This window comes from Lagopus muta, chromosome 10, assembly GCF_023343835.1.
Source record: "Lagopus muta isolate bLagMut1 chromosome 10, bLagMut1 primary, whole genome shotgun sequence".
In the NCBI taxonomy this organism is placed as follows: domain Eukaryota; kingdom Metazoa; phylum Chordata; class Aves; order Galliformes; family Phasianidae; genus Lagopus; species Lagopus muta.
This window is the reverse complement of record NC_064442.1, coordinates 2,724,726-2,748,578: the sequence shown is the minus strand read 5'-3', so window position 1 is coordinate 2,748,578 and position 23,853 is coordinate 2,724,726. Positions and strand designations below refer to the sequence as shown.

The 23,853-nt window shown below is 54.0% G+C and overlaps 1 protein-coding gene across 3 annotated transcripts; it reads right to left on the bottom strand.

The window, feature by feature from the left end:
* Positions 1-738: 738 nt before the first annotated feature.
* Positions 739-23,486, bottom strand: PCSK6 (proprotein convertase subtilisin/kexin type 6). Of its 3 annotated transcripts, none has more exons than XM_048955938.1 (21): positions 23,253-23,486; positions 21,150-21,254; positions 18,412-18,522; positions 17,749-17,892; positions 17,458-17,534; positions 17,238-17,326; positions 14,730-14,902; positions 11,996-12,208; positions 11,411-11,511; positions 10,405-10,508; positions 9,650-9,767; positions 8,491-8,679; positions 8,167-8,303; positions 6,309-6,485; positions 5,819-5,921; positions 5,310-5,506; positions 4,944-5,031; positions 4,442-4,533; positions 3,153-3,282; positions 2,571-2,683; positions 739-2,174 (listed from the first exon to the last, which is right to left on the bottom strand). In XM_048955938.1, the coding sequence occupies exons 1-21, from the start codon at positions 23,472-23,474 to the stop codon at positions 2,077-2,079; spliced, it is 2,781 nt and encodes a 926-aa protein (XP_048811895.1). In that variant the 5' UTR covers positions 23,475-23,486; the 3' UTR covers positions 739-2,076. The 3 variants fall into 3 exon arrangements, 2 of the variants coding, with proteins under 2 accessions (XP_048811895.1, XP_048811896.1); XM_048955939.1 differs by having other exon boundaries at positions 2,060-2,174; positions 4,442-4,613; XR_007379061.1 differs by lacking the exons at positions 739-2,174; positions 2,571-2,683; positions 3,153-3,282; ... (4 more) ...; positions 6,309-6,485; positions 8,167-8,303 and having other exon boundaries at positions 8,565-8,679; positions 9,650-9,763.
* Between the last annotated feature and the right edge of the window lie 367 nt (positions 23,487-23,853).

The window sequence follows — 23,853 nt, the reverse complement described above, 5'->3', positions numbered from 1 at the left end:
CTGAGACCAAAAGGGGGATCCCAGAGCAGCAAAAGGAATCAGTGTGTGATAAATCATCTGGCTCACTCCCGTCTATCCTCTGATAAATGTGAAGAGCTGAGAGAGGCACGAGCCCACAGCAGCATAGCTCTGAGGAAGCATCTTCTCTCAGATTCTGTGATCCTTGTGGATCCCTTCCAACTTGGGATATTCTATAAGCCCCACATGGGAAGGCTGTTTTCTCCTTTTTCATACTTAGAAAGCTCAGTACCAGATACCCAGGCACTACCCTGGGCACTTGGCCCACAGTTAATCGCTGCAAAACAAACACAGTAACAGGCTCCAGAGCTTCCTCTGCTCCCAGTCAAGGAGGGGAGGGTGTGAGCTGCAGTGTGGGCAGCAGGGTTGCAGGATGCTGAGCATGGTTGGGAAGAGAGCGAGCCCCCTGCCAGCACAGCTGGAGGAAAGTCCATCTGTAGTTGAGTGCCCTCTAAGACCCAGCCAGAGGGGCTGGGGTACACCAAAGCACAGAGCCCAGCCTGGCACTGGGACCGTTCAGGAGAGCAAAAGGTCTGAAAGCAGAAGATCTTTCTGAGAATTAATGTGACCTTGCACGTGCAGCAGATGCTCAGGAGCCATTCCTCTTGCAGGTGCTGGGCCGATCAGGGGATCCGATCCAGCAAACCAACAAGACCAACCTGAGCTGCCTCCAGACAGGGCAGTGGCTGCACAGATTTGCAAAAAGCACAGATCCATCGCTCAGGGGAGATCAACAGTTTATTAACTTAAAGGTCAGTTCACCCAAGGCTCTCAGGCCAGGCTTTCCCCTCTTCGCCCCACAGAGGCAAGCCTGGGCAGGGTGCAGCGTGGCAATGGAGAACAAGCAGGGATCAGCCCAGCTCCAACAGGAACCAGCGTTGATTCACACTGTGAGTTTCACTGGCAGAAGGTTTAACTCATTCAATCTATCAGCAATGAAAACCAGAACAAGCAGCATAGGGAAATACTGTGGATGTCTGGTTAAAAAGAGCATCTCTGTGAGGTCGGAGAGGAGAAGGATGAAGGACACCAAAGATTCCCCACTCCCCATATTAAAAAAAAATAGTCTACAGAGAAAAACAAGGACTGTATAAGTTATTTTTTAAAAAATCTGTAAAACAACATAGCCAAGGATATTTTAAACACAATTGTATAAACACCACGTGACGTACTAGGAAGAGAGAGCATGGAGAAGGTTGTTTGGGGGAGGGTTAGTGGAACTGAGTGTTTCCTGGCCAGATCCCTGGAATGTCTCTTTTGGAAGCAGAAAGGAAAGAAAATCACTGCCGTGGCTGGGAGGTATCCCAGCAAAAGGTAGGATGGTGATGCAAAATGCTGGAAGAGATGAACTGGGAAACCACCTCGGAGAGGAAGGACGGTGCTCCTTCCCCAACTAAACGGCGACTCCGCGTCGGGGGAGGAAAATGCATTTTGCCGTAACGCTGCTCCGTGTGGACGAACCCTCCCTGCAGGCACCCGGCTCTGCCTGCACACAGGGGCCTTTGCTCTGCGGAGTTCCAGTCGTTGCCACACTCACAGCCAGGGAGAAGCAGCTGGATCCGAACGGGGTGGCAGAGCGGCACAGAGCCCGCTCCAGGCAGTGCCCGCTCGTCGTTTCACATGGGTATGGAGCACGGCGCTGGCTGGCAGCAGTGCAGGTCTCTGGGGCTGTCACCGAGCACAAAGCGGGGCCAGACCCGCGTGTGTGTGCCATCCCATGTCCCCTCGGCCACTCCAAGCACACACATCTGCAGGATTTCTGTGCGGACCCAAACCTGGGTGCACGGGTCGTGCCTTGCTCCCTGCTCACGAGGAGTGTTTGAGAGTATTAATATCACTGCCTGCCTGGGGCCTTTCAGGTCTCCATCATTCAGGCTACGATCCGCTCTCTGCTTAACGTATTGCTATAGAAACAAGCTGACAGTGATATTAAAGCCATCAAACTTACGACAGCACCATGTAAACTCTCCCAAAGCTGAAAAAATAAAACTTTTGTCCTAAACGTTTGGCAAAACCGGGCTGGCAGTCGGTGGAAGTCCTGGATGCTGCTACTGGACTTTACCCGGCCATAAGACACGTCTGACAGCAGAACTGCACAAACAGCTTCTTTTCACAGAGCTTGTTTGATTTCACCATCTCACAGAAAGTCTTGTCAGCTGGGAGGCCGGCCGAGGAACAAGAGAAAATGAGAGCAGATTAACATTTTAAATAAACAAACATGGCACGTAACAGGCGGTGCAATTCGTTCCAGTGTTTGAGAAGAGAGAATGGAAAAGGCGTTGCTTTTTCAGGGCATCTTTCACATGGTTTTAATGAAGGAAGAAAGAAGCTTTGCAGCAAGGGGGAGAATTAGCCCCGAGACTAAAGCAGAATGAAGAATAAACACTTGGGTAAATGCTTGGATGCATTTGAGCAACAGGCAGACAGCCAGCAGCTCTGCCAGCCACCCTCACCCCAGCAAGCCCAGCTGCTGTTAGCTCTATCTACACTATAAAGGGAATCCTCCAAACACCTCATTTTTGCAACAGGGGAGAACCATCAGTGCCACTCACCATTGGTACAGGTCTCGTTGGTCACACAGGAGCCACCAAGCAGGCTGAAGCCGTCCTTACACCGCACGCAGTTCCCACTGGAGCCCTCGCAGGCAGAGCAGTGCTCATCGCACCTGGGGAGAGACCACACTGTGCTCTGCTTGCTGCTCCAAAGCTGGGCTCTGCAGGCAGCGGAGCAGAAGAGGTGGAAAGCAGCAAATCTGAAACCTCGTGCCTCTGAAAACCACACTGCCTTCCAACCCTCCCTTGCACATTGGCCCCACGGGGAGCGCAGCCAAATTGCTGCCCTGCGGCACCTCCAAGCCCTGTGCTGGGTGCTGGGGTGGGTGAACGCTGTGGCTGCAGGGCAGGGACTGCTGAGAGCTGGAACACGTGCTCAACATCGCCCTGCCTCCCACATTGCCCAGAGAGACTGGAGCCGGGCTCAGCCCCTCCATATAGCCCCAGGGCACCTTGGCTGGGTGGCAGAGGGGATGTGCAGAGCTGGTTCCCTCCTCCTCTTTTTGTTTGATTTCCCCACAAACAGCTCCAGCTGCAAGCTGTTTTCACCATTGTCACTTATTTCTTTGACCAGGTCCGTACCTCTTGCAGACCTTGTTGGGCAGCCCGTGGCTGTCAGCAGGATAGAAGCCCTCCCTGCAGGCGAGAACACAGCGCCAGTGAGGGGCAGGGCTGTCGGGGGTGCAGGGTGTGCAGTCATCCTCACCGGGTCCTGTGGGACAGGGGACAGAAGCCACTTCACATCTCAGTCCCACTTGGGAGTGAACAAGATGCTCATGGTGCCAGTGGAGCCCTGCGTGCTGCTCCCACCCCAAAAACCCATCCAACATCCTGCCCTGGCAGCCTTTGTATCAAAATCCCCTGTTCCCTCCAAGCATCCCTTCCTACTCCAGACGTGCATAAATGATTTTCCCACCCTGCTCAGTGCAATGCATGGAAAAAAAAAGACAGATGCAAAATGCAGCCAGGGAGGAGATGTGGGGTGTCCATGTGTTGTGGCTGTGCTGTCATTAGGAGCCTTCCACGCACTGTGCATGAGAAATGGTTATGGGGGAAAAAGAGAGGGGAAAAGACTTGAAAAATAACAGTGGGAAGTGCATTTACACTGCCCGGAATAAGAATTAGAAGGAAAATAATTTTCTTAAGGGATTAAGAGTCCGTTCCCTTCCAGGTTTGCCAACAAGATCAATAAATATTTTGGATTTAGCCCTAGGAAATTGCCTGTGCATGATAAGTGAGATTCATACAACTGAACATGAATTGTCTGGAGATCATATTATCATCAGATCTATGATGATTTCAAGAACAGGCACAAACATTAACCATGGAAAACAATGAGACACGCAGACAGCAAAAAAGGCAAAATTTAAAGGGGACATCCAGTGACTTAGGGACATGAGTGGATGTCCCCAGCCCTGGGGAGAGCACACGTTGAGCACATGACATTTTTAAGCACTGCAGAGCCATCCTCCATCACTGAGAAGGTTTTACTGCCTCCCCCACAACCTTATTAAACCACAGCACCTGGATTCGGACGAATCAGGAAATAAAGAATGGCTCTAATCAAAATGTTAAAACTCCTTACAAGCCTTTCCAGCAGGAATACAGCCCAGCACCTGCACTGTCTGCAGGAGCACTCTGTCCCTGGGGCTCCTCCAGGCATTTCCCTACGGACATGGTTATTCAGTAGGATGGCTGCAGGGATAGTAATGCAGCCCACAGCCTCCCAGTGCTGTAATTTCTCTTCCTTGCTTGGGAATTGCTCCCCTCCTGCTGCAGCCAGCATGGTCCTGGGTGTTGTGGGCTCCTGTGTGTGATGTGCAAAGATTTGGGTTTTTTTTGCAGGGAGATGCTGGGGATGAAGGCTGTACCTGTGCCAGCAGGGCAGGTCTCGCAGCGCCGGTGCTCACGGCTGAGGTACATGGCAGGCTGGCACTCAGGCACGCAGCTCTCTCCCACCAGGCTGACAGAAAAGCAGAGAACATTGACACCCCCACGTTGGCTCTGGGGACCTGGTGCAGCCCATCCCCAGCTCCTGCAGCCCTGTATGAAGCACACAGTCAGCCTGACCCTTATGCGGTTTGCAGTGTGCAGTGCAAATGTTTTCATTGCTCTTTCCCTTGTGTTAGACGCCACTGAATTCAGATGGGTGCTTCTGAACCACCCCCGTGGGTGCTTTCCATCTTCCAAACAGACCGCCAAAGTGCCGCCTCTCCATTCCCTTCACACCGTTTTGCAGCACAGCCTCCAAAGCAGGATCTGAAGTCTTTAACTAACGATTCTCTAATTTCCCCCCACGGGCAGGCTGCTCATCCATTTCCCAAATTTAAAACACAGGCCTCGGTGCTGAAGGTACAAGCTCTGGTATTTTACCTGAACCCATCTTTGCATGCAGTACACTTATCCGGCTCGCCGAGACACTTTTTACAGCTTTGATGGCATTTCAGACAGCGTTTCTGACCTTTCAAAAAAATACAAAAAAAATTAAAAACCACAAGGAGAGTAGGTGAGGACAAAACCTGGATGGGGATCTGCAGGCAGAGCCGCGTGTCCCTATTAACAACTGCCCTTACTTAACAGCTCTGAATGCATTTTGTACCCCTTGTGCACACCTCCTCCCTCCATTCTGGTGGCACTTGAGCTGGCATTTGGAAATCAAAGTGTTTTCTCCATTGGAAAGCGCACGAATGCACGCGGGGTTTAGCCCTGTGATACACAGCCATTTATCAGCATCCTTACGTTCATCGGCGTAAAAGCTGGGGGGGCACAGGGGCAGGCAGGCACCCATCTCGGGGTGGTGGTAGAGGCTCCTCTTGCACGCTGTGCACTGCCCTGGGCCCCGACCAACACAGCTCTCACAGCCCTTGTAGCACCGCCGGCACCTCCGCGCTGCCTTGTCGCCAAAGAACCCTGCTGGGCAGGAGCTGACGCACATCCTGGGGGAAGAACAGAGGGGCTGAGCCTTAGGGTTGGATTTGTTCTGCCCATCCACCGCCACTCATGTTTTGGGGTTGCCCAGCCCCATGGCCATCATAGCAAAGCCCAACTTCAGGTGCCAGCTGGCACCTCAGCCATGCATCCTTTGATCATCAGTGGCTCTGGCCAACAAAGCCAACAAACACAACTTACCCTTCTGGCTCCATTTCTCCCATGCCACCCTACCCCAGGGCAGGGGTTCCCATGCTTCCTGCCTCTGTTTTCTCTCCCTTATGCTTCTTGCTCCATGCAAGCACCCCGCAGGCCCTCACCTGCCGGTTTTCACACTGCCCAGGCTGTAGTGGATGCAGTTCAAGCACTGATCGGCGCTGGGGCCATCGCAGCCCTGGTCACCACACTCGGGGTGGCAGGGACCTGGTGGGAGATGGCAGCTCAGTCAGCAGCTCTGGCAGCTCTGGCACAAGGACAGAGCCTGCGAGCCCCCCAGGGGCTGCGGGGATGCTCCCACCACAGAATTCTCCCCCGACCCAGGACAGACAGACAGAGGGAAGGGGACACATTTCATTGTTTGCTCCAAGGGGAGGTGAGCAGAAGATCTTTGTTTTTTTATTCGCCAGACGCCTCCACCATCAATTTGTGGTGGGAGTGCCGGCGTGCTGTTTTTCTACCTTCTAATTTTACTGTCCTGCTGCCCTGCTCCAGCCACAGCCACTGATCCTCCCCACTCCCCCACCTCACCCTTATTATCCCAGCTCAGATTTTTGGGGTTACCTTGGAGGAAGGACACCCCGAGGCGCTTACCCGCATACTCCTCCTCCTCCTCCTCTGCCATCTCCACCTGGCTCTGCAGGAAGGCAGCCCTTGATGGCTCCATCTCCGATACTTCCAGTGTCCTCGTGCGGGGCTGGGGGGCCCCTGGCGTGTTGTAGGGGTGCTCAGCTGTCCCGTAGAAGAGGATGCTCCATTCCTTCAGCTTCCCTGTGGGGTATGTGTGCCATCACACCAAGTTTCCCACACAGTGCTTGCTCCGTCCCATGCTTCAGGGCTGAGCTCAGTGTGTGACAAGATTAGAAGGCATGGTTGGGATGGGTTGATAGTTGGACTCAATGATCTTAGTGGCCTTTTCCAACCTTAATGATTCTATGATCAACTAAAATATCGTGGGTGCCTGACCCCTACACCCCAAATTTTACCCCCATTCATTGAAAGTGTCCCCAGTGCACAACGGGTGCAGCCCCATCAGGGACAGCTGCTCATGGGTGTCCTGCCCTGACCCACATGCTTTTGGGACCATCCGGAGCACACAGCTGCTCCCTCCCAGCAGTTCTTTCTGTTGCAATTCTTGATCAATGCAAGTCTCTTCAAGCCTGTGGTGCATTCTGTTTTAACCACTAATCCCCGCGTTTCCAAGAAAGGCTTAATGATTTCAAATAAATACCTTGGCTCTTGGTGCTTTACACTCTGTTCTCAGGCAGGAAGGCAAGAAGCCACCTGCTCCATCCAGCATGGACAGTGTGGAGCCAGCAAAAGGGCAATCTCAGGTGCCCTCAGCAAGGACAACTCAGTCACAACCTCCAGCCACCAAAAAACCAAAATGACTTTAAGGTTTTGCCTCCCATCTCAGTAGATGAGTGCCAGCAAATGTCAGCCCTGCACTGGGCTGTGAGTGGCGGTGAAGGGGAAGATCCCAGCCCTGGCCACGTTCATCTCTTCCCTTTCTTCCCCTTCATCTTTCTTCCCTTCTGTTTTGTGCACTCTGCTTCAAACACACTGTTGCAGGTCCCTAAGGGGTGACTTTATGTGCTCATTTGGGGTTTATTCCACACAGCCAGGTAAGGCAGAGCCCTGGGGCAGTATGCAGCCACATGGAGCTGATTCCCTAATGCCAACTGAGAACCACAAATACAGGGGCAAAGCAGCTCTGGGGGTGTTTTGCTGCTGCTCCAATGAGTTCAAAAGCTTTCAGGCCAAGGCAGCAAACAGCAACACCTTCTACACAATGAGCCCCCATGTGTTCCTCCTGCCAGAGAGCAGCGTGGGTGAGGTTTTTAATTTTCTCCTGGCTTTCTATCAATGAGAACGCAAATTTTTACACCCCCATATGGCACACCAGCCTGGGGCACGATACTTTATGTTCCACATTCCCTTCCCACGAGGCTGGATCCCACCAGCCCGGTTCCTTGGCCACTAAGGGGACAAGGACTGGAGCCAGGCTGAGGATGGGGGCACCTGGGAGGCTCTAGTTGAGGACAGTCCCCCCCAGCCTGTGTGGTGGCAGCTCAGTCAGGACGTCCGTCTGCACCCACAGGGCACTGTCCCCTTGCGCCATTGCACAACCATCCCACGCTCCAGATGTTCGAGCAGCACAGCAAAACAAACAAACAACAATTACAGCTCTCGGGTTTCCTCATTTTGGACTCATTACGGTTTAATTTTGGAAACCTCGCTCTCGGTTGCAGCAAATTTGCCAGAGGGAGAAAACCTGCTGCCGGCTCAGCCCAGCCTCTGTGCAGTAGGGCTTGGCTTTTACACCCATTCTTTGGGGTGATTTCTTTGGGAAATTTGGGTGAATTTAGGCAAAAGATCTGAGATCTAAAAGTTTGGGGCAAGTGGAATTTGGGGCAAAGAGCCTGGGGGAGGCAGGAGTGCGGGCGCTTACCTTGCGTGGTGGGGCTGCGCACCTGGGACGGCGTGTCCTGGATCTCCAGTGTCCACTCGCCGGCTGCCCTCTCACCCCAGCAGTGCACCGTCATGAACTCCCAGCCCTTGAAACCCTCATTGGAATGGTCAAACACTCTGCGACAGGAGAAGGAAAGCCATGCAGGTCTCATTCAATCAGGAAAGGGAGGTGTGGAATGAAGGATGCGTTTGGCATCGTTGCACAGGTCCAAGATGTACAGATCCCCTTGCAACCAAGACGTGCTAAAGGTCTCCCCACCAAAAACTCCAAGCATCGAGCACAGCCCAAGGCGGCTGCTCTTACCTCCTGGCCAGGAGCTGTGACCTGGTCCCCGCTGGAGACACGAGGCTGATCTGCAGGTCACCACGGCGTGGGTGCGCGATGCTGAGCCGCACCACCACGTGCTCCAGGTACAGCACGTGCTGCTCGCGCTGCTCGCTGCAGGCGCTGCTCAGGGTGCTGGCACGCAGCACGTGGTCCGGGCGGATGTACCTGCCGGGATGCAAGGGTAACCAATGAAAGGTGAGGCAAATCCTGAGCCCTCACACCGTGTGCGTGGGTAATGTTTGCTCCTCACTGCAAAAAAAAAATCCCTTTTTTACAGGATGGAAGGGTTGGGGCATCAAACTCCCATTGATGGGAACTGGGTATACCATCCCACTGATGGGAGCTGGGCACCCAAATGCACTTCAGCTCTGCCTAGAGGTGGATGGAACGAGGGCTCGTGTTTGGGAGTATTTGGGAGCACTTCCCTCGGTGCCCTATTGGTTCTGCGTTTCCCCATTTCTTCTCAGTTGTGTTTAAACCCAGACTCCTACCGTTTTACAGCAAAGAGTGGCAAATTATCACCTCCTCTGTGTCAATGCATTGTCCTAGCAGGGGGATTTGCTGAATTGCCCGATGGTAACGAGATGCTTTTGAACCGCTTCTAAGATCTATGCTTTATGGGTTGCAAGGGCACTTTTTTATTATAATTATCAGTGCAGCATTCCTCCTTGGGTTGTAATTAGTGTCTGTATCAGATAAATAGTTTCATGAACACACTTGGCTCCAAATCCATTCCTGCTTTGCATACTTGATGCTCTCCAAAGAAACTGCGCTTTCCTGCTGAACAGCTAACTGCAAGGCTAGGTGGTGCCACGGTTGGAGGCTCTGTTCTGTCTCAACAGACCCTAGCAACCCTGAGGAAACCAGGGGTCACTACAGAGCCTGGTGTCCCCCCAGGATGCCTAAGCACAAGAGGGAGCAGGAGAATCACCCACCATCAGAGCTGGTCCCAGAACACAGCCCACAAGGCCTCCTGCCTTAATATCCCATCGCAGAGTAATACCAGCCACAAAACGAACCACAGAACAAAAGCAGAAGAAATGCTCCTGGCTTGTTCAGGAGGCTGACAGTGACCCAGGACTGCAGCCCCAGTTCTTCCAGTTCAAGGGATCCATGCCCCAGTCCCACCACTCACTTGGGCACCCTGTCCAGGCTTCCCACGCAGATGTGCTGGGGTGGCACCGTCTTCCATTTCTTGGCTTCCACTACTATAGCTTCTGCATCAACCAGGCCAAAGCCATATAGATGGCTAACTGGAAAGAGAGAAGACTCAGAAATCTCCACTCTGCCTGACAGATGCTGCTCCTTGCATGTCTTGATGTTTCAGGTCCTCCACCCATCTGGGATGACATAGAGCTGATCCTACTGTGGCAGGAGGTGTTCCAACACGTGGGGCTCACCAACCTGCCTGACTTACACCCTGAAATCATCTTGGTGACACAAAAAACCAGGAGCAGCCCAATGGACATTGAATATCCCAAGTTGGAAGAGACCCACAAGAATCATTGGGTCCAACTCATTGGACCACCCAAATGCAAACCTGATGTCCGAGAGCAGTGTCCCAACATTCTCTGAGCTCTGGCAACCCAGGGCTGTGCTTACTGCCCTACGGAGATGTTCGACACCCACCACTCTCTGGGGCAGACAGTTCCCAAACATCCAACCTGACCCTGCCCTGACTCCATGCTGTTCCCTCAGGTCCTGTCACTCCACTACCACCCAACACTGCAGATGTGGAGATGGCAAACCTCCACCAGGTAAGGCTGCAAAGCTCCCCCAACAGCAGAGTCCCCAACCCAGCTGTAAGCACCCATCCAGTGTGAATCCCCTGGATCTGGGGGCCTCTAATTTCCCTTTGGATGCTGTTTTTGCCATCCCACGGCACCTCACCTTTATGCCCTGCTCCATTGGTCTTCCAGTCAGCTGCCCGTAGGTGTACCGGCCGTGACGTCCTGACCAGGAGGTGCTGGACATCCCTCCATGTGAGCAGGGGACTGCAAGGAGATGTGGTCAAGCACAGCTCTGCTGCCCCCAGTCTCCCATCAGGCTAAAAATCAGGCTATCCTACTCAAATAGGGTATGAATTGGTTATTTCAATGCTCACACCCTGCCTGGGGGTGGCCATTGCTTGGGGTGCTCAAACAGAGGGAGAGTACCCAGGGAGGGATGCTGTGTGCCCATGAACAGGGGGTATATGGTTCCTACGCTAAAGAAAAAATAAAAGCTAGACAAAACCTTGGTTTGTTCATTTAACATAAAAACAAAACCCAAAGTGCTTTAAAAAAAACCCTTAGGCAGGGTTGACATGATGTCCGAGTTCATGGTGCCATGCAGAAACCACGTTTCTATGCCTCAACCCAGGAATATTTCTGAAGAATTTTCCATGCTTTTCTTGCAGTCTCCTTAGCATCTCAAGTTATTGATATTGCTCTCCAACACCATTTAGAAAAAAGAAATATAATTTATTCCTTCTCATCATAATGGGGCATCTGAGTGCCTGCATCTCCCTGCACCCAGCCCTGGTACTTGATGTTGCGTTTTATGCCCTGGATAAACAATGCAGATCCTACACCTAATACTCTTAAGAAGGAAAACAGCATCTCCCAAAACGTGATCACTCAACCTGGGCACCAAGATCAAACTGAAAGAGATGAAGTCTGCTGAGCGTGACTGCCCCCAAATGCAATGGCAGCATTGCCCCACGGCTCATTCATGGCAAGGGGAGAGAGAGCCTTGCTTGTATTCCACTCAATAAAAACAGTAACAGAAGTTCATGAGCAGATGCCCTGCAAGCCAAGCGATGGCTGGAGCAAGGCTGAGAGTGCGTTTGGTGTTATGCAAAAGTAATCCTTTTCCCTAAGCTTGGGAAGGTCCCACCCCAGTGGGGTTGACTTACTTTGCTTCCAAAGCCAAGGCGATGATGCCGGCCACCATGGGTGCAGACACGGAGGTGCCGGTGTGGCCATCGGTGCAGCGGTGCCGGAGGTCAGTGGTGACCTGCAGAGAGAGCAGCTGCAGCCCCGCGATGCCAGAGGTGCTCCCAGTGCTGGCCATTGAGAGCTCCATGGAAACCATGGCACCATGGCATGGGTAATGAACCCTCACCACATTTCCCACATCATCAGCCCAAAAAAGGGGCTGCAGATATATCTGGCATGTAAGAAAACACCTGTGTTTGTGTTTTCCCTTGCAAAAAAACTGTTTGAAAAGGACAAAAAGTTAGTTTTGTTGTGGATCAGCTGGAGGAAAATATGGCTGGAGCAGAGCTGGAAAAAATGTCCATGAGCTCATGCTTGTTTTCATTTTTATGTGCTTGTTTTCATTTTTACACACCAATGGGAAAACCCAGATTTTGGAGCCTCCTGAGGACAAGACCACCAGGGCCAACACACTGAGCAGCTGTCACCAAAACAACCCCACAAGCAGAAGCCCTCACCACAAACACCCAAGGGGCTGCTGATCTGCTCAGGGCTGAACTTACAATTTTCCGCTCATAGAAGGCCCCGCTGCTGTAGGTGGTGGCCAGGGTGGATGCACACTCCTCCAGGTACCAGGGTTTGTAGCCGTTCTCAGTAGTGCTGCTGATGGAGATGGTGTAGATGCTGTTGGTGTAGCCATCACAGGAGCAGTAGTCACCCTCCCGGCCGCCGTTTCCTGATGCCCAGACAAAAATGGACCCCAAGCCCCTGCGGCCCTGTGGGCAGAGAGGGAAAGGGGTGAGGAGACCGAGTGTTTGCCCAGGATGAGAGTGGGGAGCAGCCCGGGGAGCAGGGGACAGTGGCAGGGGCAGCCACCACCTACTGGGTTTGGGGCAGGATTTAGGGTTTGGTTAGGGTGGAATGGTGGCATCAGCATGCAGTTTTCTCCCTGGGTAAGAGCAGCTGGGTCACCTCATCCTAGTGGAACATCGAGAAACTCCCTAAAACCTGTGCCCCACTTCTCTCCAGCCCACAAAGCCCATCGCAAAGCCACCCACCACCCACCCAAACCATCAGAGAGCTTCCTGCAACGCATCCTTTAGGCTTTGTTTGTTTGCTTCTTTCCTTCCCTCATGGCTTGGCACGAACATCTGATGGAGCATCCCCACCGGGCAGCTTTGCTGGCTGCCCAGACCTCCCTGGAGCCAGGGAAAGTCCCATGTGGGAGCAGCCACACTGCTAACAAGGGGCCCCTAATGAAGCTGGCAGCACAGCAGAATCGGGGCCCATTTGCTCCCCTTGGGGCACACAGAGCTAATGTGTTATTGCACATCCTGATGCTCTGAGCGGGTACCGAGCAGGCATGGAATGGAGCACCATTCCTGTGCATCCCTCTCATTTAATTAAGTCTCCTTCCCCTAAATGGCTGACTTGGTCCTTTGCCTCCTTGGAGCCCTGGCCTCCTTGCAGAGACCTCAAGGTTCACCTGGGCAGATCGGTGCCTGCCTGCATCCCCACCCTCTGTTTGGCTGTCTGCTCTGACAGAAAAAGATGCAAAGTCAGAGCAATTTGCTGGGATTTATCACGTCTCCCATGTATATGGCCATGCATACATTGGGCCGGCCGGCCGCGTGACGCGTGACAGCCAACAAGAACTAGCAGCAAGAAAGCACCAACAGAACTCATGTGCCACCTACAGCATCTAATGGTACCCACGGACCACATGCAGGGATGTGGCTATGGGCTCCATTCGGGTACACGCATGGGGAAGCCAAAATCTCCCTCGCAAGGATGCTCCAGGCTCTGCCTGTGTCATTGCATCCACAGTGGGAGTCAGCTCCAGAGCCAAGAGGACACGCAAGCAACATCCCTCCATCCCAGCACAGCACCACTCACACCCAATGGCAATTCCCAACAGAGCAGAACATTGCCTCACTTTGCAACTTGGTTGGCCCTAAGCCATCCCTGCACTCCTCACTCAGCCATGAAGCTTCCCACAAGCAGACCCAAAACACCCACTGGCTTTATTGGCCACCTCGCCAAACCAATACCACCCCAGAAAGGCTGCAATAAAAACAGGACGCAGACAGCATCTCAACCCCTGCAATTTCCCCCTTGGCCAGTGCTTGGGACCAAGGAATCAGTGGGACACAAGGTGCACATCCCCTGCTTCTGCAGTGCTGGAGCCCTATGGTGCCAGGAAAAATATTGCCCTATTAGCTCGGGAGCTAACAAGTATGGTGAGTAACGAGATGATAAATGACCCCCGTGCAGCCCTACTGCTAACAGATAAAGGTTATTTTAATGTTTCCATTAAAAACTCAATTTTAAGGATTTATAACTCAGACGCAGCCATTTGCTTGGGCTAAAGGTTGCTGCTAGCTCTCTGCTTATGACTTTCCTCATTAATTAAGGGGAGGCAGGCGGCAATTAGGAGCTCTGCAAGGAGGGTGGTGAGGGCTGCAAACATGGGTGGCATTGGTCAACAGGGAGTGCGAGACGGGGGTGGTGCAGAACTCAAATCAGCTTGGTATGGAGTGGGAAAGGCAACACGGGCCTCAGGAACACAGCAATCCATCAGTAACTCTGCCTCAGTCAAAAAATGGGGAAAAAGGAAGGGGGAAAGGGAGAAGAAAAAAGGGAGAGGGAAAAGGGGAGAGGGAAAAGGGGGCACCCAGGGGTACAGGGGTACTTCATCCAAATCCCCTCCCTTGTCCAACCACTCTGAGCTCAGCCACAGCTCCTGTCTTCAAATAAAGGCAGAGATGTGGAGAACTCTTCCCGAAACGGCGGGTCCATGCCGGACAGGGACCCCACTGCTGCCTGCTCACTTCCACATGGAAAAAAGCTCTGTGAAGGGCGGCCTGTTCCCTGTATTTACACGACATGAACTCCCAGCAACTTCAATGAATTCCTCTTCAGCCCGACCGCCCCGGCAGGAAATCAAGTAAATAGTGGGAAAACACTCCACCCTATTTATAGATAACATGAGGGCGGCAGAGCTGAGAGCAGAGAGGAGGAAGGGAGGGAATGGTCTCAGGGCAGCCAAACCCAACCCCGAGCTGCCCCAGAACATGGGGGTTGCATCACTTACCCACCAAGGGGCCGCAGAAGGGCTTTTCCCAGTGCTCTGAGCCAATATTTGCCCTTTTTTAATATAAAAGCACCAGGTCTTTGCCACTCGAGGGGTCTCCCATCACCAAACCCTCGGAGCTCAGGGATGGGACGCGGGGGGCCGAGCAGGGGTCCCACGGGGCAGGGGAGGAGTGCCAGCGCTGGGCGCTGCGCGGTCCACACCTTTTTAATGCCATGCTCAAAAGCCTGCTTGGCCAATAGGCCGGGTCCATCAACTGTCTTCCCATCATCATCTGGCCCCCAGCTCGCGCTGTAAATGTCAATGTAATCGGGTCTGATGCCAAGCGACTTCGCTTCAACAACATCTGTTACATCTCCATCTAACATACGAATGCCTAAAAGCACAAAAACATCAGACATTAGGGCTTAATGGCTTTTATGAAAGTGCAAGGATTGCAATCAAAGGCCTTTGTTAGCGGTGGCGGAAACCGCGAGGCTCGGCATGCCTCCAATAGCTGCAACAAGCGGCAGCGCCGGCGAGCCCCACGGCCAGGAGCTGGAAGGGCATGCAGGGAGCTCTGCTCGTGCTCCCTGCACTGCTTTATTGCAAGCAATGAGGTTTTGGGTGAGGGTTTAAAATCAGCTCCAGTGGGCCTGGGCAGGTTAGAAGGAAGGTCCGCTCCCATCATTGAAATTCCCATCCGAAAACCCTGGTATCCCCATCCAAAAACATTGGTTTCCCATCCTAAAACCTTGTTTGCCCCATCTAATCCAACATCACCTGGATGACAGCAGCTTTTCCCCAGTGCTCACAGCCCATTGGCTTTGGGCACATACGACCCCATGTATAGAAACAGCAGTGCCCATCACTATGTCATCAGTGGCCAACTGGTGCCGACAGTGCCTGGACAAGGACAGCTCCAGGAGCAGCAGTGACCCCATGCTGGGGTTGCCTGGCATCCCCACTGAGATAGCATGGAAAACCGCATTCCCAGCCCCAAGGAAAACCCAAAACTGGGGTAAGAAGAGCAGAAGGCCCTGCAGATGCAAGCGCTGATCCTTTGTATGGAGAGCCCCGAGCGATGCCCAGCATCCAGTCAGGCAGACTCTGGTTTACACTGATGCATTTCCCCTTCCACATGTGCTTCTCTTAAAGAAGACAACTGCGGGCAGACGGAATTACACTGCAGCTGTGCTCCAGACAACACTCAGCTCAACTGCATTTCTCTGATGCTGTCCCACATTAGCCAAACACAAGCTTGGAAATGCAGGAAGCTGTGCCTCAAACTCCCTGTCCCAGGAAACGTGAAGGGAAGCTGCCTTCCAGGAGAGCGTTGCAGGAAAGAAGAGAGGAGGAGGTATGACAGGAGCCCTCCTTGCTTATGGCAACGTTTTGCCCACAGCAAATGAAAAGCGATGCATGAGTGATGCAGAGCAGCGAGCCCAATTAGGTGGGAGCTCCCTGAGTGTGACAAATGGGCTTCCCCAGCAAGTCATGCTCATTCATCACTGCTTTATTTGAGTCATCCATCTAAAGTCACTCTCACTGAAGTGAGAGTGCAGTGAGAGAGAAGTGCAGTGTTTTCTTCCTCAAATGCAAAGGTGATAGGTCTGGAGGCTGGGTTTCTTGGCTCTGTCAGGTTGATTCACTCACCACCCCCAGCGCACACACAAGTCAAGAAAAGGAAGCAAATTAAAATAGAACTCATAATAAAGGCAGCAAGCAACACTCGTTTCTGCAGCCCTTATTGGGGAAATACAGACACCAGGACCTGAACTGCAGGGTGCCAAACCTTAAATCCCACTGAGTGGAGCAGAGCCAGAGCGTGAACAACCCGTCCAAACGATGAGCAGAAAGCATCACGCAGGTGGGATGGGATGGGGACGGGGCCACGACACAGCCTTTGCCAGCCCCCCGGTCACTCTCCCCAGAACAACATCTTCCACTGAGGCTTTCCTCATCATCAGGTCCCTGCTGCCAGTCATGCACAGAAGGACGCAACTCAATGGAAAGCAGTGTGGTGCATTGCTGGGATGCAAAGAACCAGACACTGTGCACTTGGGACTGCTCCCAGTGCCTGGGGTGGCACAAGGGCTCACAGATCCTTTGGCAAAGCCCCACTCCTGCTGAGGTACCCGCTGAGTGCACAGCCAGCTCTGGGCTCACCACACACAGTCCCAGCAGCCACACAATGTGCTCGCACCCCTTTCTGCACAACCATTTTATTTTCCCATGAGGACATTTTGGGGTCCCCCAGACAATCCCTCCTGACTGCTCACTGACAGACAACAACCTCACAAATGAGTGTTTTCTGGAGCTAACTCATTGCCACCAGCCAAACCAAATACATGTCCCATCCAGACCAACCCCCCGACACTTCAGGTCAAAGCCAACTCTACCCATACACACGCATGGACTTACGACAGGGATGTGACCCAAGCGGTTTTCCACCCCAAAACACACAGAGCCAGTGTCCCCCATACCCTGGGATCACCTGCATGGGGCTGGGGACCCCCATCCTCCCACAAGCCCCCCCTAGAGCTCCCTCCTCCCCATGCTGGGGTTTGCCCAAATGGGGGATGATCCACATTGAGCCACGTTGGTGCCATATTCCCGGCAATATGTGGGGGAATGACATCCCTCTACCCACCCCAGGAGCCCACCAACCCCATCATGGCCCTGTGGGGGGACTAGGAAGGGCAGGGGGCTGCAGACAGTGCTGGCCTCACCTCCAATGCGTGCGTTGTAGGCAATGCCCACAATGCAGTACGAGTTGTTGGCTGCTGCTGCCACCTCCCCCGCGCAGCGCGTGCCGTGCCTGCAGGGAGAAAGCCCTGTGAGCAGATTTTGCATAAAGCCCCTAAAGCAGCATTTCCAGAAGGGATGGGATGGGATTCCATGGGATACAATGGACAGGGGCTCATCAGCTATGCAATTAGCACCACATACTTATTCTCATTGCTGGCATCGTAGCGAGGCGTTGGATCATGGTCATTCCCATTAACATCGTAGCTTGCAAGAGGGTCCTGAAATGGGTTTTCCACCATTAGGTTCCGCTTGTTTTCATGGGACAGCAGCCCAGACCCTGCCAGAGTTTCCCCACATTCTCATTTCTCCTTCCTAAAACACCCCCTTCCTTTGACCTCCTGCTGTGCAGCCTCATGCTGTGCTTATTCCCTGCGATCCAGCAGAAACAAACCCCCTCCACCGGCACCATTCAGCCCCAGGTGCCCCACTCACGTAGTTCTGCAGCAGGTCGGGGTGGTTCCTCTCTATCCCGTCATCAAGGATGGTGACCACCACGTTCCTGCCGGTGTAGCCCCTCTGCCAGGCAGCGACCACATTCATCTCCGAGCGGCAGCGGCTGTTCCTGTCCCCGCAGTGCTACAGGGGCAGCAATGGCAGAGCACAGCCTACAACAGGGCTGCGACCCCACAGCCTGGGCTTCAGCCCTTGGAGCTCATTTACCAACCCAAAAGCACATCCCAATCCCAACCCCTCCCAGTAACTCATAGATCTGCTCCAACCACACTGACTGAGGCCACCAGCAGCGGTCAGCTCAGGAGCACACTCTCCTCTCCCCATCATTCCTTCCCTCCACCACTCCTCACACCGCAGGCTCTTGGCTTTTGAAGCGCTCATTTCCTCTCTGCACTTAATTTCAAACAAATTTCCCCTGTCAAACACGGATCGATGAACCAGGCAGGAGGAAAAATGATATTGCAAATAGATGGTAGCAGCTCTTTGATGGGCAAAGATGTGCCAGCACTGCAGCTGTGATGCTCTGATGTCTACGCGCACAGTGCAGCGAAGGCACTGCTGAAACACTTCCAACCAAACCCCTTTGTACAAAAGATAAATGACCTGATTTTTTAGCTCACTTTTCATGGAGGCAATACGCACCAGGTACCACATGTTGGGCCACACCGGGTCGTTGAAGGGCAGGGAGGGGGGATCACCACGGACGTGTCTCTTCACCCGCCGCCGCACCTCCTGCTGCTGCAGCCACTCCACCTGTGGGCACAGAGCACTGCTGGGCAAAGGGCTGTGGGGGGATGTGCCCCCAGGCCCCAGCCAGCTCCGTCTGCAGGCAGAAGGGCAGGATGGACAGGCAGGCAGCCAGGAACCGCTGGCTGAAAGCCGTCATGAGTTTTACATGTTTCGTTCATTCCTTGCACTGCATCCTGCAGAGCAGCTTCAGATCTTGGAGATAAACAAGGCTCATCCAGGGGAGGGTCAGGGTGGATATTAGGAAATGTTTCCCAGAAGGAGCGGTGCTGCACCGGCACAGGTTGCCCAAGGGCAGCGGGGTGACTGACCCTGGGAGTGCTCCAGAACCACAGGGATGAGGGCAGTAGGCACAGCAGGGTGGACTTGGGAATCTTGGAAGTCCTTTTCAACTTTAACAATTCTATTCATTTATATTAAAGTCACACAATTCTATACTGGAGGTGTGTGTAAACTTCGATACGATGCCAAGGTGCTGCTGTTCCATCCTAATGCCCATCTCTGATGAGTCCCCACCCTGCAGCCCCACCAGCACTCACCTGGACGCTCCTGGCTTTATGCAGCCCCAAGCACTGAAGGTTCATCAAAAACAACCCCATGTACCCCCAGGCATTTACCCCCACACGCTCCCTGTGTCGATGTTGGGCACAGAGCTCCCCAACCCTTCACCCCCACATCTCTTAGCCCTGACCTCCATGTGGCCGTGGCTCTGATCTTTAGACAGACACTTTTCTACCAAAAAAAAAAAAAAGAATACAAATCCAAACGGTAAGTTTTTGTTTGGCTCATTTATGCTGGAGCTGCCAGCCAAAGCGAGAGCTCCGCACTTGGTTTATGGCTTTATGGCTCTGATTTACAGAGATAGAGGCAGAACGGTGAGCATCACTCCCAGCCTAGAGCTGCGTTTTTAAACCTATATATTTCCAAGGAAAGGGGGGGAGGGGGGAGGGAATAAAATAAAATAACTGTTGAAACAAACAAAAATATATTTCATAGGAAAATATGGTTCCGTGGCGCCTTGCCTGCTGATAGCAAGCTGCTTCATTTGTGCAGCGACGGATTTAAGTGTTGGAAGCAAAAACAAAACACGGCTTCATGGTCTGGTTGAAAAAACTATGTTAAATAGAGGAAATTGCCCAATTAGGCAGCTTTTCTCCCCAAAGCAGCGCTCCTTGTCTGAGGGACTCGCTGCCCACCCCCTTCCCAGCACTGCTACTTATGTGACGATGGGAAGGAGCCTGGGGCAGCCCTCAGCTTGTGACATTCCTGACAGCTCCCATCACCCTTCACAGGAGGCAAAGGCTTCTTGGAAATTACATTAAAAAAAGAAAAGAATGGGGTTTTGCTACAAGAAACAGTTACAACACAGCCCTGTGCCGGGATCCCGGGCTGGGAGTAGAGGGGGAGCTCCTGTGCTCCCCAGAGCTCTGGGATCTCCACTGAGTGACATGGGCAGCTCCATCCAGCATCTTCTCCTTTCACCCACAGTTTGCCCCCCAAATTGCCAGATTTGCTAAATCCCTTTATCTTCACCACACCATTTGGTGAACGTTAGCCCCACAGTGAGCAGCCAGGACCTCAAAGGGTTCTCCGTGGGTATGAGTGCAGTTTAGGGTGTCCCAAGGACCCTTCTTGCACGTTCCATCATCTCCCTTACTGCCAGAGCCTGAGGGGACCTGGCTCCTGCGGTGGAACCAACCAATAAATCCCCAGGCTGGAACAATAGCCCCCTGGAAGACACGAGATGTGGAACATCTGCAATTGATTGCATTTGCTGCTTCTTCGGGGTTTCTGCAATGTTTGTTTCCCAGCTTGTGATGCCGTGTCTCCTTGTGCCTCGCAGGGATTTTTTTATTGCACTGTGCACGCTCAAATGCCGAGACACCTCTAAAATGAGCTGGAAACATGGGAGAGAGGGACAACACATGCCAAGAGGTCCTAAACTCAGGGTGAGTGCCAAGAGCGGGACCTCAGAGCTCTGAGGACCGCAGAGCAATGCAAGGCACACGCTCACAGACTGAAAGCCCATTGACTCGGCCCCATCCGTTGGCCCCAGATTCATTGAGATGGAAGTATTTCCATTGCAGATCGGAACCCATCATTTGCTTGTTCCCTGAGCAGCTCTGCCACCACTCCAGCGCTCTGCACATCTCCAGGCATGAGCACTGAGGATTTGTCCTTTGCTCTGCCAAAATAACATATCACAGGGCTGCAGCCCTCGACACCGCCCGGGCTCACTTGTTCTGCATCCTCCTGGTCCCCCATTGCTTTTGTCAACTCAGCTGCAACTCAAATCCCTTCGGATGTTTGCTCTAGGAAAAAGCAATGCACGCCGATTGCCAACGATTTCACACATAGCAACCATTGAGACAGCAAATGTTGTGGCAACTGGATCAACACCCGAGTATGCAGCAGCCTCTCGATCCTGTAAGGCTTTTTCCTCCCTTTGCTTTCCCCCCATCCTTCAGGCAGATGTTAGCATTTAGTCACTTTAAGTGTTTTTCATCACTGATAAACATCCCAATGCCCAGTGAGTCACCGTGTGCATGCACAGGGCTGCATCTCAAGGACAGAGCTGTCATCGTGCAGTGCTGCAGACCATGGCTGTGGGGTTTGGGGGTACAGCCCCATACCTTGGGGTCCATGCGGAGGAAGGTGTGTGGTCCCCGGCTGCTCAGCGTCGAGCGCTTGAACGTTTTGCTGTGGTGGAAGTGGTAGTAGTTTTCCAAGCTGCCGATCTGGGAAAAAGAAAGATTTGTTTTACAAAGGCAAGGGTTGCCCACAGTCTGTAGAAAAATGCAAACCCCAAGGCTGTGCTGTCCTCAGACCCCTCATCTCGCAGCCAGTGATGCTGTGGACTGCGCTCTGAGCACCTGCTTGAGCTGTGGGTGCCCCTGTTCAGTGCAGGAGAGTTGGACCAGATGGCCTTTAAGGGGCCCTTCCAACTCAATGACCCTATGGCTCTATGTGGACACTCTCTTCCCAAAAGCATCACTCAGTCAACCCAATATCCTGTGGAGATGCAGTGAGATGGGCAAGGAGGTTATAAACTGGAGTTCTTCATTCCCACAGGATTACTGAGAGCCAGCCCTGCTGTGAGCAGGACGTTGGGTCAAGGGACCCTTTGAACCTAACTTTAAACCCAAGTAGAAGAACTCAAAAATGTGATTTCCGTCTTAAAAAAAAATAAATTGATGGAAGAGTATTTGCTCTCCTCTCTGTGGGATCAGAGAGGACACTGCTGGAGCTCTTGCCCCACTCACTTGGAGCAGCATGAGCCCCACAGGTGGGAGCTCTGGGGAAGCTGAGGACACTTCGGTTATTCCCATGGATGGCATCAATAGGGCTGAAACCCCACAAGCACAACAAAGGGAGTGCTGGAAACCCCGAGAGCAGCAGAGTCCCAAAGAGAAACACAACAGCAAAAGAGGTGAGTTGATCCCTTCTGCCTCCAGACAAGCTCACACATCCTAGTTCCAATGGGAATTGCTCTACAAATGTCATTCTTGATGTTAAGCAGCAATACAACCACACAGGTATGGCTGCCTCCTGCTCCGCTTCCCATCCCCTTCTCTCCCAAACGCCGTGAGCACAGGGGCAGGGAGAGCAGCTCTCATGGTGGCACTGGAGTCTCCACATCCAAGGTCCCAATGGGGTCTGAAATCCCAGAAGCTGAAGGAGGGAAGCACCACATGTCCCTCTGCCAGAGCAAGGACAAGCGCAGAGGTCCCCAAATCCTCATGCCACTGTTTCTCCCCTCCTCGTCCCCACAAGCCCCAGGCACACGTGCACAAAGGGGGACGTGGATGCATGGGGTTCAGCACTTGGTGACCTCCCCCTGGGTGAGCCCCGGGCTGGGGATGGCCTGGAGCAGCCAGAGCACTGCAGAGGTGCACGCGCCGGAGGAGAAGCAGGAACGCCCTGATGCAAGCACAGAAATATTTCCCTTGGTCTGCAGCCTGCTGCCGGCTGTCCTGGGAGGGCTCAGGGGAGAGGGAGGGATGGACGGGACAGACAGATGGATGGGACAGGCAGACAGAAATGATGGATGGATGGATGGGACAAAGGAGTGGATGAATGGAATGGACAGATGGATGGAGTGGAGAGGGATCGCTGCACAGGGCAGCCGATATAAGGCAAAGCAAAACCCCAAAGCAGGAGCACAGCGTTGGGTCGACGCAAAAGCCTAAAGCAGGAGCACGTCTGCTGCAAAGCGGGACGTTTAATGGAGACGTTGAGCTGAATGGGGAGAACCAGCAGAAGGGCGCGCTCCCAGCTCCGCGAAGGAGGTCGGGATGGGGCTGGACGGCCGGGGAGGGCAGAGCGCGGCGCTGCAGGTGGGGGACACGGGATGGAGGGACGCGGGCTGGAGGACGCTGCCGCCCAACAGCTGCGGGACACGGGCACGGGACGGGTTTGTTGATGATGCAACACCCGAATTGCACTCCGCAGGGTTAGGGCAGAAAGCAGAGCTGCAATCAGTCGCTGGGACGCGGCTCCCGCAGGGGAAAGGGCGGAATCCCCAGACCCGGGGGGAACCGTGCCGGGACCCCCCGGCAACCGCAGCGCGCTCGGACCGGGGAGAACCGCCCGCTCCTCGCGTTCCCGACACCTCCGATCAACCCCGGGCGGAGAGTCCAAAGTTTCCCCGATCCACCCGTGCAACTTCCCGGCCCCACGCGCGAACCCGAACGGCCCCGTACGGCCCCTCCGCACCTCCCCCCGCACCCCCTTACCTGCCCTAAGCTGATGTACCCATAGGCGGCTGCCAGGCGGGCGGCCTCGGCCGGGCCCCCCCGCACGCGGACGGCCCAGTGGTTGGTATAGACGGTGCGGGAGGGCCCCGCCGCCCCCCCCTGGCCCCAAAGGAGCAGGGTCAGGGCCAGGAGGCAGAGGGGGGTGGGCGGCGGGGGGGCTGCGCGGCGCGGGGCGGGCGCGGAGGCCGGAGGTGCGCGCATGGTGCTCGGCGCTCCGCGGGGCCGCGCTGGGCGGAGCGGGGAGAGGCGGCTTTTAAAGCGGCCCCGGAGCCCGGCGGGGGCGGGGGGATGCTCCCGGGGTGTGTGTGTGTGAGAGAGAGAATGGGGGGGGGGGGGAGGTGGAGAACGGCCCTGCCCGGAGGTAGAGAGGGGAGAAGGAGGATGGGGACGGAGCGGGGGGTGAGGCGTGCCTGCGGGCATCGCTCCCGCACCCACTGGGTCCCGCTGCATCGTCTGGCACTGAGCGCCGGGAGTCCTTTCTGTACCCCCCCCCCCCCCCCCCCCGGCATCCCACTTCTGCAATCCCGCAGCCCCCTGCACCCTCATTACATCTCCGGACATCCCCCCCATACACCCTCTA

What these genes read in the sequence shown, in the direction of transcription:
- PCSK6 (XM_048955938.1), bottom strand. Translation starts at nt 23,474, where the DNA reads ATGCGCGCACCTCCGGCCTCCGCGCCCGCCCCGCGCCGCGCAGCCCCC. An exon ending in CAATGGAGCAGGGCATAAAG is followed by an intron (nt 9,768 to 10,404) that starts GTGAGGTGCCGT and finishes CTCTCTTTCCAG; the next exon opens with TTAGCCATCTATATGGCTTT. An exon ending in GCGCAGCCCCACCACGCAAG is followed by an intron (nt 6,486 to 8,166) that starts GTAAGCGCCCGC and finishes CATACCCCACAG; the next exon opens with GGAAGCTGAAGGAATGGAGC.